The sequence below is a fragment of the Ostrea edulis genome, chromosome 4 (assembly GCF_947568905.1).
Source record: "Ostrea edulis chromosome 4, xbOstEdul1.1, whole genome shotgun sequence".
NCBI classification, from domain to species: domain Eukaryota; kingdom Metazoa; phylum Mollusca; class Bivalvia; order Ostreida; family Ostreidae; genus Ostrea; species Ostrea edulis.
The window spans coordinates 66,732,300-66,747,746 of record NC_079167.1 but is presented as its reverse complement, the minus strand read 5'-3'; the positions used below and the strand labels follow the sequence as shown (position 1 = coordinate 66,747,746).

General features: G+C 38.1%; 1 protein-coding gene across 1 annotated transcript; it reads right to left on the bottom strand.

The window, feature by feature from the left end:
• Positions 1-14,358: 14,358 nt before the first annotated feature.
• On the bottom strand, positions 14,359-15,000 carry LOC130053834 (uncharacterized). Its single transcript, XM_056161436.1, has one exon. The coding sequence runs from the start codon at positions 14,998-15,000 to the stop codon at positions 14,359-14,361; it is 642 nt and encodes a 213-aa protein (XP_056017411.1).
• Between the last annotated feature and the right edge of the window lie 447 nt (positions 15,001-15,447).

The following is a 15,447-nucleotide window of genomic DNA, read 5'->3' as shown; positions in this document are numbered from 1 at the left end:
TGGAACGCAGTTCGCAGTTCACTATTCGCAATTCAATAGAGAACTGCATTCCAGAACACAGTTCGCAATTCAAATTTCTATATGCATAAAACAACACCACACTGGAATTATAAGGATGGGGTGCCAGTTACCAACCCCAAACACTGTGAAGAAATGGTGATGGTAATCTCACTACTTACGGAGATCCGCCCCTCCAATTTTTTTAAAATAACGCATTACATTAAGTGAATAAACATCGGGTTCGGAATCATCGAAGACCCCTACCCCGGGGACTGAAATTTTGGGGATAGGGTATTAGTGGTCCTTTCCCACCACTGTAAAGAAATAGTGATGGTGCTCTCACTAGTTACGGAGATCCGATCCTCCTACTTTTTTTTTAAATAACGCATTACACTTAGTGAATAAACATCGGGTTCGGTATCATCGAAGACCCCCTACCCCGGGGACTGAAATCTTGGGGGTAGGGTATTAGTGGTCCTCTCCCACCACTATGAAGAAATAGTGATGTTACTCTCTCTAGTTACGGAGATCCGACCCTCCAAGTTTTATGCATAATGCATTACACTTAGTGAATAAACATCGGGTTCGGTATCATCGAAGACCCCTACCCTGGGAACTGAAATTTTGTGGATAGCGTATTAGTGGTCCTCTCCCACCACTTTGAAGAAATGCTGATGTTACTCTCTCTTTTTACGGAGATCCGACTCTCCAATTTTTATGCATGACGCATTACACTAAGTGAATAAACATCGGGTTCGGAATCATCGAAGACCCCTACCCCGGATACTGAAATTCTGGGGAAAGGGTATTAGAGGTCCTCCCCCACCATTGTGAAGAAATAGTGATGGTACTCTCTCTAGTTATGGATATCCGCTCCTCCAACTTTTTTAAATAACGCATTACACTAAGTGAATAAACATCGGGTTCGGAATCATCGAAGTCCCCTACCCCGGGGACTGAAATATTGAAGGAAGGAAATTAGTGGTCCTCTACCACTACTGTTAAGAAATGGTGATATTACTCTCTCTAGCTACGGAGTTCTACATTCCAATTTTTATGCATAATGCATTACACTAAGTGAATAAATATCGGGTTCGGAATCATCGAAGACCCCTACCCAGGGGACTGAAATTTTGGGGGAAGGGTATTAGAGGTCCTCTCCCACCACTATGAAGAAGTAGTGATGTTACTCTCTCTAGTTACGGAGATCCGCCCCTCCAATTTTTATGCATAATGCATTACACTTAGTGAATAAACATCGGGTTCAGAATCATCGAAGACTCCTATCCCGGGAACTGAAATTTTGGTAGTAAGGTATTAGTCGTTCATTGCCACCACTGTAAAGGAATGGTATTCTCTAGATACCGAGACCCGCCAGTCCACTTTATATGCATAATGCATTACACTAAGTGAATAAACATGGGTAGGGGTCTTCGATGATTCCGAACCCGATGTTTATTCACTTGGTGTAATGCATTATGCATAAAAATTGGAGGGGCGGATCTCCGTAACTAGAGAGAGTAACATCACCATTTTTTTATAGTGGTGGGAGAGGACCTCTAATACCCTTCCCCCAAAATTTCAGTCCCCTGGGTAGGGGTCTTCGATGATTCCGAACCCGATGTTTATTCACCTAGTGTAATGCATTATGCATAAAAATTGGAATGTAGAACTCCGTAGCTAGAGAGAGTAATATCACCATTTCTTAACAGTAGTGGTAGAGGACCACTAATTTCCTTCCTTCAATATTTCAGTCCCCGGGGTAGGGGTCTTCGATGATTCCGAACCCGATGTTTATTCACTTAGTGTAATGCATTATGCATAACAATTGGAGGGACGGATCTCCGTAACAAGAGAGAGTAACATCATTATTTCTTCATAGTGGTAGAAGAGGACCACTAATGCCCTTCCCCCAAAATTTCAGTCCCCGGGGTAGGGAGCTTCGATGATTCCGAACCTGATGTTTATTCACTTAGTGTAATGCGTTATTTAAAAAAGTTGGAGGAGCGACTATCCATAACTAGAGAGAGTAACATCACCATTTCTTCATAGTGGTAGGAGAGGACCACTAATACCCTTTCCCCAAAATTTCAGTCCACTGGGTAGGGGTCTTCGATGATTCCGAACCCGATATTTATTCACTTAGTGTAATGCATTATGCATAAAAATTGGAGGGTATAACTCCGTAACTACAAAGAGTACCATCACCATTCCTTCACAGTAGTGGGAGAGGACCACTAATATCCTTCATCCAAAATTTCAGTCCCCGGGGTAGGGGTCTTCGATGATTCCGAACCCGATGTTTATTCACTTAGTGTAATGCGTTATGCATGAAAATTGGAGGGTCGGATCTCCGTAACTAGAGAGAGTACCAACACCATTTCTTGATAGTGGTGGCAGAGGATCACTAATAACCTTCCCCCAAAATTTCATTCCCCTGGGTAGGGGTTTTAGATTATTCCGAACCCGATGTTTATTCACTAAGTGTAATGCGTTATTTTAAAAAAGTTGGAGCGGATATCCATAACTAGAGAGAGTACCATCACCATTCCTTCACAATGGTGGGAGAGGACCACTAATACCCTTCCCCAAAAATTTCAGTCCCCGGGGTAGGGGTCTTTGATGATTCCGAACCCGATGTTTATACACTTAGTGTAATGTGTCATGCATAAAAATTGGAGGGTCGGATCTCCGTAAATAGAGAGAGCAACATCACCATTTCTTCATAGTGGTGGGAGGAGGACCTCTAATACCCTTCCCCCAGAATTTCAGTCCCCTGGGTAGGCTTCTTCGATGATTCCGAATCCGATGTTTATTCACTTAGTGTTATGCATTATGCATAAAAATTGGAGGGTCGAATCTCTGTAACTAGAGAGAATAACATCACCATTTCTTCATAGTGGTGGTAGAGGACCACTAATACCCTACCCCCAAGATTTCAGTCCCCCGGGGTAGGGGTCTTCGATGATTCCGAACCCTATGTTTATTCACTAAATGTAATGCGTTATTTTAAAAAAAAAGTTGGAGGAGCGGATCTCCGTAACTAGTAAGAGTACCATCACTATTTCTTCACAGTGGTGGGAGAAGACCACTAATACCATATCCCCAAAATTTCAGTCCCCGGGGTAGGGGTCTTCGATGATTCCGAACCCGATGTTTATTCACTTAGTGTAATGCGTTATGCATAAAAGTTGGAGGGGCGGATCTCCGTACCTAGAGAGATTACCATCACCATTTCTTCAAAGTGTTTGGGGTTGGTAACTGGCACCCCATCCTTATAATTCCAGTGTGGTGTAGTTTTATGCATATAGAAATTTGAATTGCGAACTGCGTTCTGGAATACAGTTCTCTATTGAATTGCAAATAGTGAACTGCGATTTGCGTTCCAAAATCTAATTGCCAGCATTCATAACAATTTCATGAAACTATATCTTTACAAAAATATACAAAATGTATGTAAAAAATAAATAAAGGAAATCTGTCGCATAATAGACTTGATAAAGAAATCAACAATAGAAACAGAGTTATTGCCCTTGGATTCAATATCTATAACTTAGACTTTCGAAATAGTTTATTTTTAACAATATTTTTTACAATAAGTATCGGAAAATACTCCAACAAAATCAATGTTTCTATCATGCAAAATCTAAATAAATCATTGATTTTGCAAAATCTGATGACATCACAGGAGGGTGGAATTACTTTAAGTGATGTAAAACAGGAATACCTTTGAACACCACACGTAAATATATAAACACTAAATATTTACTTTTTGGGAGTTGAACTTAGTTCGCATGGATACAACACGGGGGACTTGTGTGAGCCGCACTTTTTAATCTTCTAATTATTCCCTCGCAATGAGGGGATGTAGAAACGGGACCTTTCATGTTTGTGTAACACTGAGCTTGTAGACACTCTACATCACAAGTAGCTTTGTTATCAAGAGAGAAAGCACCCTATTGATTTTGGGGTCAAAAGGTCAAGGTCACTACGGGACTTCATAGCACAAATTTACATTTATTGTGGGGATGTCCCGCTTTGCGGAGTTTTTGTTCAAACCTGCAGTTATTTCAAAGATAAAAATGCAATGATTGTAAAAGAATTCAAACTGTTGAGTTAGTATATTTGAACTGCTCCACCACAAAATAAATGCGTGCAAAATTAACAAAACGTTTCTGCATTTAAAAAAAAAGAAGTAAACCCACTCTTTATCTTTATTGGACGTCATACTCAGTAGAAATGAAAAGTGATTGTATATATATGTCAATCTCGAGAATCTTTCACTCATATGGAGACGTCACCATTGCCGGTGAAGTGCTGCAAAATGTAGGCCTATGCTCGGCGCTTATAGCCATTGAGGAGGGAGGGGTCTTTATCGTGCCTAGCTGCAGATCTGTAGCGTTATGGTTTTATATTCTTGTCTTTGACCATAACGCTACAGTTCCTGTAACGTAAATATTGTGCAATTTACGGCGCAAGATTTTCTGCGCACGTTTGGGGATATATTTATCCACTTTCCAGCATTGGGCAATCATCTACCCTTCATTCCCTAATTGTAAACATATTTTATAACCAACCTGTATGTTTTATCCACCTCTCAATCCTTTATAATCGTCTCTACAGACCGATAAACTCGCTTGTTTTGAATTTTCTGCCATCCGATCTCGTCATGACCTACTGACGAGATCGGATGGCAGAAAAGACAAGAATATAAAACCATAACGCTACAGATCTGCAGCTATATCGTGCCACACCTGCTGTGACACGGGACCTCGGTTTTTGCGGTCTCCTCTGAAGGACCGTCCCATTTAGTCATCTTTTACGACAAGCAAGGGGTACTGAGGAACTATTCTAATCCGGATATCCACATGAATTAAAGAGAGTGTGTGTCCAAACACCAGGTGCCAGTATGAAATACCTGGTTGTTTGTTACCCCTTGACTTTTAAGTATGATTGATAAAGGTGGTAGGGGACATTTTGCTGGACCACGTTGATTTTCATCTGAATTTCTTCAGCAACTGACCACGTGTCTTTAGTATTGTATTTATATACATTTATCACATGTTTACTCCTTTATCCTGTGGATATCACCCATTACATAAATTCTTATTATTACAATATGTTACGCGCTACGCGCATTGATGAAGTTTTTCGTCCAATTTTTCGTTCGATACTTGCATCAAGAAAAGAACTATAAATTTCATTTCCTATTTCAATTTTTTCATTAAGCACTCGGCTACACTTGACATGTATCCTAAAATAATTTTACACTTCAGATATAGCCTGTAGGGTATTTCCATTTTGTAAGAAAGGTGACCGGACTATCGTGGACAATTATCCCCTGCTACCAAACACGATTAGCAAGTCATCGTTAATTTTCCAGATATAAACACTATATAACAATCCTCATTCATAAAACCGTTCAGACAAAGTCTGAAAATACCACAAAACGAAAAACAAAATTACAGTAAACTCATAAATTTGAAGATGGAGGGGGAGGAGGTGTTGAAAATGAATACTTTCTATTTTGATGCAAGTGAGAGAAAAGCCAGAGTGAACTAAGCCGATCCTTAACTCGCGACTGCTTGATTCTGATTGGTCATTTATCCTGTTCTAGTCCAAAACGATGAAAATTCCCGACATTCATAACAATAAGCAATTTGAAAAGAATGTGGACTCATCGTCAAAGGAGAACGTTATTGATTTCTACATAATCTTAAAACGTATTTCTCTTTACGCCGTTGTAGATTTTAATGACGGCTTTGTCTTTCGAAATTGAAGGCAACTGACCTCTGGGGTCAAAAAGTTGTCTTTGAAAAATGTGGCTTTACACGTCTATTATTCTTAAATAAAAGAAATGACAATGGTTATATTTTCATGAGAAAATACTGAAGTTGCATTGATCTGGAAATGTAGAAGTAAATGAGTAATGAATAAAAACTATGATTGAATGAAATTGTTACTATTACGATAGGTAGCAGGTATAAGAGAAGTTGAGGTGACTGATTTTTTGCGATTAGTTACCTCTTAGTCAACATTATACAAATATATCATATTTTCTGATTCATGGAAAGAAGTTTGAAAAAGCCACATTTTTTAAGGTACATGTAATGTTGGAGTGATAAAAACACACGGCCGACTGGTGTTATTTATGACGTACAGCATCGTAAACATGTCGTATTTTGGTGATATTTTAGGTTTTATAGAATAATCTATAGATATTAACGTCACCGAGAATGGAATAACGTTAACTGAGTATCAATATCTGAGTAAGTCTTTATCAGGAGACTCAATAGTTTATTGAATACAGCATGGCATTGCGTGGTTTTTACATACAGAAATCGTCGCTTAGGTGCTGTACAAAATCTGAATAATGCAGTCTGTCAAAATCTGACTGAGGTCCCTAAACTACACAATGACCTTGAAGTTCTGTATTTAACTATAATGTACATATACTGCAATATTGTTACATTACGGATGTCCAAAACCATATTATGTTACACTTTGAGTACATACTATGCCAAATCACAGTATAGTAGTCAGGATTTGACAAGTACTGCACGACCTGAAGGGACTTACTGTCTTGGCATGTGTACGAGAAATTCAACATTAACTAATTATGCTGACTGTCATTGTGTTCAAGATATTAGAGTTTAATATTTACGTTTCAATGGAGCAAAGGGGGATAACTCTGAATGCACTTCTAATGTTGATTGATGCGGATATTTCAAATGCGACATAGATTACGTAGTTTGTTATTTCATTGTGCAAATTATCACACGTTAATCAAATATTTGGACAGGTTGTCTTTATAATGGTTATATTAGTAGTAAACGTTAGTAAATACATATAATTCATCCATAATTAGTAGAGCGGTTCTGTGACAAAATGGATATTGCTTTCGGTTGGCACACGTGTGGACCCTGGTTCGAGACCACATATCGGCAGCTATTTTACTGAATTAACGGAGTTGTTTCAATTTACTTTTATATATGAAAAAGTTGAGCAAAGCAAAACAGTACAAACACATAATATAGTGATATTCAGAGTACGTTTACCATTATCCTTCAGAATTATACAGTCAATTTCATTGGTCGAGGGCTGGTCACGTGAAGGGAGATAATTTCTGCTGAGACAGTACGATGTGTTGAGTGTTGCCTTCCTTTCGATGATAAATTTTAATGGCACAATCGAGATACATGTAACTCCGATAAACCTTAACTAAATATATGCGATAGTGTTGATCAAGACATCATAATAGAGACGTCAGTGTCAATATCGTCTGTTTTTTGTTTACATAAGTTTTCCGAGTCCGAGATCGGAAGAGTCAGAAATCGAATACAAAAAGTTTGCTCGAAATGGTGAAAGCGAAATTCAACGTATTTTGAATGATAAACACGAAACAAGCCTTTGACTGGCCTTTAGAAATCAGTATCCAGTGGAAAATGTTCAGTCTTCTGCTCCGGGATTCGGTGAAGGTGTCAGTCCAAATATCCAGCCGAGCCGAATTTCGATCGAAATTAATCCCTAGACCAAATATTCATTTGACAATTATTTTCAAAAAGAAAAGGGAAACGCCTTTACATCGGTGAAAGTTTCAAGCTGTAATCAAGTTGATCTACCTATTTCATTTGAAAGTTTTGCAGCTACTAGTAGTTACAGGTTTGTCTCATACATCGCATGATGTGTTGTTGATTTCAATATTAACAGTAAATTAGTGTTCTAAATTTCTATTTCCAAATTTTCTGCGGAAAGAGTTTGTTGACGTTTGATTTATTTAACTTTCAGATTTTTTAGGATAATAAAATTTTTATGGACTGTTTAGCATAATTGTATATTGGTGCACTAAGCAAAAACAGCAGTGGGTTATCGGATATATAGAAATAAACCAACACTTATCCAACATAACAGGAAGCATATAAATTTGGTTACGATATATCGTTTTACTTTTTTAACCTCTAAAGAGAAGACATAACTGATTTTTTAAAATGAAGAGCAACAAGACAACCTGCGTCGTTGCATGCGCCGGATCTGGATCCACACTATCATGTACCTGTACATACATGCAACATGTGGGAATAAAACCGTGGTATGCAATGATGACCAACTAGAATTAGAAATAATTCGCTGTTCACTATTTGGATAGTGAACCATCCACAGCTGAAGGTTTAAGAAGAAAATGAACATTCTTTTTTATGAAAGGCGAAGATAACGAACAGTGATCAATCTCATAACTCCTATAAACGATGCAAAATAGAGTTAGACAACACGGACCCCTGGATATACCAGAGATGGAATCTGGTGCATAGGAGGAGTAAGTATCCCCTGTCGACCGGTCACACCCGCCGTGAGCCCTTTTGCCACATACCCTCCATACCTACACTTAGCCACCATTCTTTCATTACAACACTATCTAGCATACAACTCTTTAGGTGAAAGATTGTCGCCTTATCAGACTCCTTGGGTATATTTGAACCAGTCTGTATGGAAACCATTAACGGACACACGCGATTCAGTATTAAAGTAAAGACTGCATATTTCACTATACTTATGACCATCTATACCATTCAGCTGAAGTTTATATTGTAAACGATTAAGATCCACACACTGAAAGGGTTTTCTTAGGTCTATAGAAGTAGCTATTGTTGATGTTCTTTTTTGTATTAGGGTGTTTAAAGTGATAACATGATCAAAGCATGAAATTCCATCGTTCAGTATTCTATTTGGAATGTATAAAGAATTCCTCATGGCACCTTCCATTTGTTGGTTATATTCTAAAGCTCATTATAAAATGCAGTATTAAAATTGTTGTCATTGTTAGTGCAAAGTTTAGAGAATTCTGCTTACCGGGTTTTACGTACATCTGATGCGGTTGTAGAGAATTCTGCTTACCGGGTCTTACATACATCTGATGCGGTTGTAGAGAAGTCTGCTTACTGGGTTTTACGTACATCTGATGTGGTTATAGAGAAGTCTGCTTACCGGGTTTTACGTACATCTGATGTGGTTATAGATAATTCTGCTTACCGGGTTTTACGTACATCTGATATTGGTTGTAGAGAATTCTGCTTACTGGGTTTTAGGTACATCTGATGTGGTTGTAGAGAATTCTGCTTACCGGGTTTTACGCACATCTGATGCGGTTGTAGTTAAACCTCTATCTACTGTATAGCACTTCATAGGAATACTAGTATTTGTTTTCTTACTCGGGCTCCATTTCTTCATTTCCTCCACGAATTACCGCGGGTCACTGGTTAAGACATTTTCAATGTTCACTGCAAGATCATTCCTGTATTTTCGATCGAAATATCGCAGGCGACGGTCAAATACATTTTTAGTCCTAAATAATCTTAAAGATTATCGTTTTGTTTGTTTTTTTAAAATATTTTTACAGTTACTGATTCTGAAATCTCAAAAATGTTTTAGGACATCATATGGGACACAGATATGGTCCACTACTGATTTCCCACGCGTAGAGAGGAATTTATTAAAACAATTTTATGTGAGAACCAAAAAGATATCTTGCTGTGGCCTTCAATGCAACATTTAGATATATCGACGATGTTTTATCTATTAACAATAATAATTTCTATTCATATTTTGATTCGATATATCCCTGTGAACACGAAATAAAAGACACCACAGAGTCGTCCAATTCTGCTTCATACTTAGATATTTTATTGAAAATAGATATCAACAGCAAACTAACAACTCAACTTTATGACATCCCGATTTAAGCTTCTCCATCGTCGGCTTCCCATGTATGTGTAGCAATGTTCCATTGTCGCCTGTATATGGTGTTTATACCTCTCAACTGATTCGATACGCAAGAGCTTGTTTTGCGTATGGTCAGTTTTTTAAATAGAGGCAAGCTATTGACAAACAAGTTGATGGTGCAGGGGTTCCAACAATCTCGTTTGAAGTCAGCATTTCGCTAATTCTATGTTTGTTATAACGATCTAGTTTGCCAATACAACCTATCATTGGGTCAAATGCTGTCTGGCGTGTATCATACCGATTGTTAAACCGTTCTTGGCACACTGATTTTGACTACGGATAACTCCCATTATAGGGTTCAAGGCGGGTGTGACCGGTCAACAGGGGATGCTTACTCCTCCTAGGCATCTGATCCCACCTTTGTTTGCCAAACTATCTATTTTGTATTGCTTATAGGGGTTATGAGATTGATCAATATTCGTTATCTTCATCTTTCATGGAGAAGATACACCTATACATGTACACACAATGCATCGTAAGAGTGTACAGTTTATATTGTTTCAACCTGGAAAGGTAATTTTTTGTGAATTATATTTAATTTGGTAAGATTACTTTTATTGAATAGATACCTTTTTACATGAAAACAAACTGAATTTTATGACATTTGGTTGATCTGTTTGTATATATAGAAAGTAAATGAAACTTTCTACTATCACTTAAAGCTGAACAAGTCATGATATAATGAAACTCATCCCCAACCTCATTTGCACATAAAGTACAAATTCTCTGGTTTCTGGACACACCACTCCATCTGCCTGTCTCAATAGGTAATATGTGATTACTTGTTCTAAATCTTGCTAATGTAAGAATAATAATTCTTGGTACATTTGCTTCTACGTAACTTCTCGACGTAAAAATACTGATTTGTAAATAATTATAAAGTACACCTTCTTCCTGATGTATTACATTCAGAAACTCATTTCTGTTGAAATTCATGATTCATATTTTGTTTCATAACACTAATCAGCCATTTTTCATGTTCTACAGTTTATAATGTCCAGAATAAACACATTCTTGTAAAATTTTCTGTATTTATCTAATCCATTTAAAATCAACATTGTCTATTGCTGAGCTATGTAAAACTTCGTACAAAATACAAGACAACTTTGTGTCTTTAACATTCAACAATTTTCTCCATTTTATGTGTGGTAAATACATGAGCCGCCTGTAGCATCCCCTCACTGATATGAGGTGAATGTGACCCCAACCATCCCTAGTGGTGGCCCTATTATAGCAGATTAACTTGTTAGGACTTTAGCATCCCCACACTGAAGTGGTTCCCCCATTATAGCAGATTAACTTTGTTTTAACTCGTAAATACTTTAAGTCCTGTAAACTGCCCCCTGCTTTAGAAGCAGGTTGGGGGGGAGCAGTGTTGAAGCAGAAACAGTCATTACATATCATTACCGACTTCCCAATTCGGCCACAGACATTGGAACAATGCCCCCATGAATATATAAAACTACATGTACCAACTCAACTTTATGAAAAACGGGATTATTATTTTAGTTTCTCCATCGTCAACTTCCCATATTCATGTAGCAATAATCCATTATAACCTGCATATGGCGTTTATCTCTCAATTGATACACAAGAGCTTGTTCTGCGTTTGATAAGTTTTTAAATCGAGGCAAGCTAATGGCAAACAAATTTATGTTGCAGGAGTCTCAACAGTCTCGTTATAAGACAGCATTTCGCAACTCCTTTAGTCATTATAATGATCTAGTTTGCCACTACTACCTGTCTTTAGGTAAAATGCTGTCTGACGTGTTTCATACCAATTATTAGACCGTTCTTGGCACACTGATTATGATTACGGATTGCACCGTTTACCTGTTTAAGATATAGGGCTCACGTCGGGTGTGACCAGTCAACAGGAGATGCTTACTCTTCCTAAGCACCTGATCCCACCTCTGGTATATCTAGGGGTCCGTGTTTGGCCAATTCTCTATTTTGTTTTGCTTATAGGAAATATGAGATCGATCACTTTGTTATCTTGACCTTTCAAATATCGAGACTATATATCAGAGAAACTGTTTATTATAATTTGTACTTGCAAGTCATAGCTTTCACAGGTCATGACCCTTGACCCACTTCCTTATTTAGTATATAATATATTTATGTACCCTGATGAACCTTTATACATAAACTAAAACGGGGAGGTTTGATGCAACTTTGTGAACTGATAATTTAATTATCATGAGGATGTTCCCTTTTCAGGATTCTAAATTGGAAATATTAAAGTTCCCTTAAAGTTGGCAGAAATGGTACATGTAGCACACGAGGGGATACATATTTTGCTAAAAAGGTATTACGTGTCAAGAAAAGCACTGTATCTATGATGATATGTTACTAATTAGGACGGCAACCATTACATTGGAACAGGAAATACAGAATGATGAAATATTGGTTAGTATTGGTTAGAATTAAAACAAAGTGATAATTGTATGTTAAGTAATGTACATCAAGAAATGTTGGGTGTATGTGAGTTGGATACATTTCCTTGTTGGTTGTCATATATAAAACAATTATTGGTAGTAATACTTTTGGTTTTGGATACATATGGAATTGTAAAGAACCTTTTAATGAAAACCCATTTTTATTGGACGTGAAGCAAAGATTAAATGATATTTTATTCAAGAAGATTATGGTTATTTCGAACCTCCACCCAAACGTAACCTATGCAGGTATTTGAGTGAAAGTTTCAAACTATGTAATTTTATCTAACAAAACCAATCTTTGAAATATATGTACAATATACAAGCAAATATCGTTTACCTGCTCATCAGCTAAAATAGAGTGTGGACGATTTTATATCATTCGAAGAAATGAAAGGCTTTGTAAATTAAGCTCTTTGTCACAGATTGAAGACGACTTTAATTTTATTCTGGTCTGCCCTTCTATGATGAAGTCAGGAAAATGTAGATAAAGAAATGTTACTATCAAACCCTTTTGCTTTCAAATTTGTTCAATGTTCATATGTTGTCAACAGTACTTTTGAAGAGGTATGGAAATGGAGAAATATATTTATAGGTATTCAAAATTAAGAGTAGAAATCAAAAATATGACCAGGATATTATCCTTACTATTATCACAACTCGAAGGTGTCGACTCCTACATAGGAGAATGGTGGACTCGGCTTACATCTGTCTTCAGAAAGATCTGACATGTGTTGCCAACGAAACGGTCCACGAAGTTTACGGCAAATAACACAACTGCTTATCACTGAAGTGACCACCGTCTTCATGCTGACGACCCAGTATCCCGCTGACCTTACTGTGTCAGTAAAGTGGGGGCCTTGATGTAATACCCTTTCGTGGAAGTGGCGGACAATCAGGTTGGTTTCGGGAGAGGTTTTCTAAGTTGCTAGAATTTGTAACAATTCCTTTGTATATCTTTACAATATAATATGTATAAATCAAATGAAGTAGGTTATGTGGTGATTCCTTGGTAATATTACAGGGTTTCTTGTCCTGGCATCAATGACATCATCTTTGATTTTGGTAAGTCGACCTCCAAATGGAAGCTCTTGGTTTTAACCAATCACAGGATACAGAGAACGAATGTTACTTGACTGTGGAGCATCCTGACCATTGCTAATACACTCAATTTCATTTTTTTAACAAGTGTGATAATAATATCCTCACATCTTTGTAGAGATTTTGGATAGTCAAAGCGTTTAGGTAGGTTGGATTTATCCTTCCTATGGTCGCGGCCCAGAATTTGATCCGTGCAATTACTTTGACAAATCTATTCTAGCTTGAAACATGACACAATCTGTCTACAAATCGTTAAGATGGCTCGAGCGTGCTGTTTGCTGGTTCAGGTCTTACTTCCGCTTTTTTTCAGTTTAGCAATTATGGGTAGATGATGATGCATCCCCAAGTGTGTCTTTGCCCTTCAACCAGCTGGAGAACTGCAACTTATTTTCGTCGACTACTGTAGTGGCCACATCTGCTGGATTATTTTCTGATGATAGTAGATTTCATTGCGAGGGACTATTGAATAGACGTATGCTCCCTACTCTGTTACTGATGTATATGGAAAATCATCTGCTTTCATTTGAGAAGTATCCTAACACGACTTGACTGTCTGAGAAGAGTTTGAAATCCTCCTTGGGAATCTCTAGATGGTCCCGTACTGTTTCTGCGACTTCTGCGGCCAGTATTGCTGCCACAGCTCTAGTCGTGGTACTGTGTGTCCATGCATCGGGGACACTTTGACCTTTCCTAGAAGGAAACTTATACTTGATAATTCTTCGCAATGCAGTCTCAGGTACGCCACTGCCACGATAACATCTTTGGAGGTGTCTGAATACACAAGCACTTCACGTCTGGCAGCATCACCAAATGAAATGTTACTGTACATTCTTTGAATGTGTAGGTGTTCTAAGAGTTTTAAAGAGTTCACCCACGAAGTCCATTTGCCATATAAAGCCTCTGGCAATGGGTAATCCCAATCAGCGTCTGCAGTAATGGACTGCATCTCACGGAGTAGAAGTTTGCCTCTCACAATCACTGGTTGCACAAATCCGAGAGGGTCGTATACATTGTTTATAGTAGAGAGTAATTCATGTCTTGTTTAAACTCTCTCTGTTAGTATCACTTTAAAAGCAAATCTGTCCATATCAGTGTTCCATAGAAACCCTAAACTGCGCTGCATTGGTAAGGTAGCAATTCCCAAATCTTTCAGATTTGAGGCTAAATCACTTTGAGGGGATGGATCCAGCACTGCTCTGCTATTTGAAGCGAACTTGTGTAGTCTGATGTTGCAACCATCCATCAATGTTTGTTTAATTCGGAGTACAATGTCACTTGCTTGGTCCTCTGTTTGCACAGACAGCAGTCCATCGTCAACGTTGAAGTTGTTGTTAACGAGTTTCTTCACATCATCGTCCGAATTTTCTATAGCTTTGCGGAGCCCATAAGTCGCGACAGCTGGCAATGCGGTGCTCCCAAATACATGAATAGTCATTTGATAATCAACTAATGGTAAGTTCATATCATTGTTCTGGTGCCAAAAAAAAAAACCCTCAAGACGCTGATGTTCCTTCGGAGTCTTGAAATTTTGAAACATCTGCTCCACGTCCATGGTGACTACAACTCTTTCTCTACGGAATCTAAGTAAGACACCAAGCAGGCTGTTACACAAGTACGGGCCTTGTAAACGAACGGTAACGACTCTGACACTACCAGGCTTTTTTAGGTGGTAAACCTCATACATGGGCAGTTACCATAGTGGTTCTGATAAATACAGCATCCTCCTTGATGTCAAGTAGATTGTCACAAGGGTACAACCTAGTTCTGAAGTCTTGTTCACGGTGATAGTTTCTGGTAGGTGAGTTTGATCAAGGCATACATCCCCTATGATAACCTACTCTAATGGTAACTTTTGGTCATATGGTAAACCATCTCCACCGATCCTCTGGTCCAAAACGTGGTGAGCTGTAATTAGGTTCCTCCTTATCAATAATTATATAGGTGCGTTTTCATCTACCCGGCAACTCAGGTATAAACGGCATTTGTTATGTAGATGTGGGTATGCACATGCCACTGAAGGTGATGGAATTTCTGTGCAATTGTTTGAGATGTCATAACATTAATCGATCAAACTTGGTAAGTAAAGTTTGTACTGCTTCAAAATAGATTCAACACATCCCTGCGATTTACG

Bases quoted from the DNA above. Each gene is read 5' to 3' on its own strand.
- LOC130053834 (XM_056161436.1), bottom strand. From the start codon at position 15,000: ATGTATGAGGTTTACCACCTAAAAAAGCCTGGTAGTGTCAGAGTCGTT.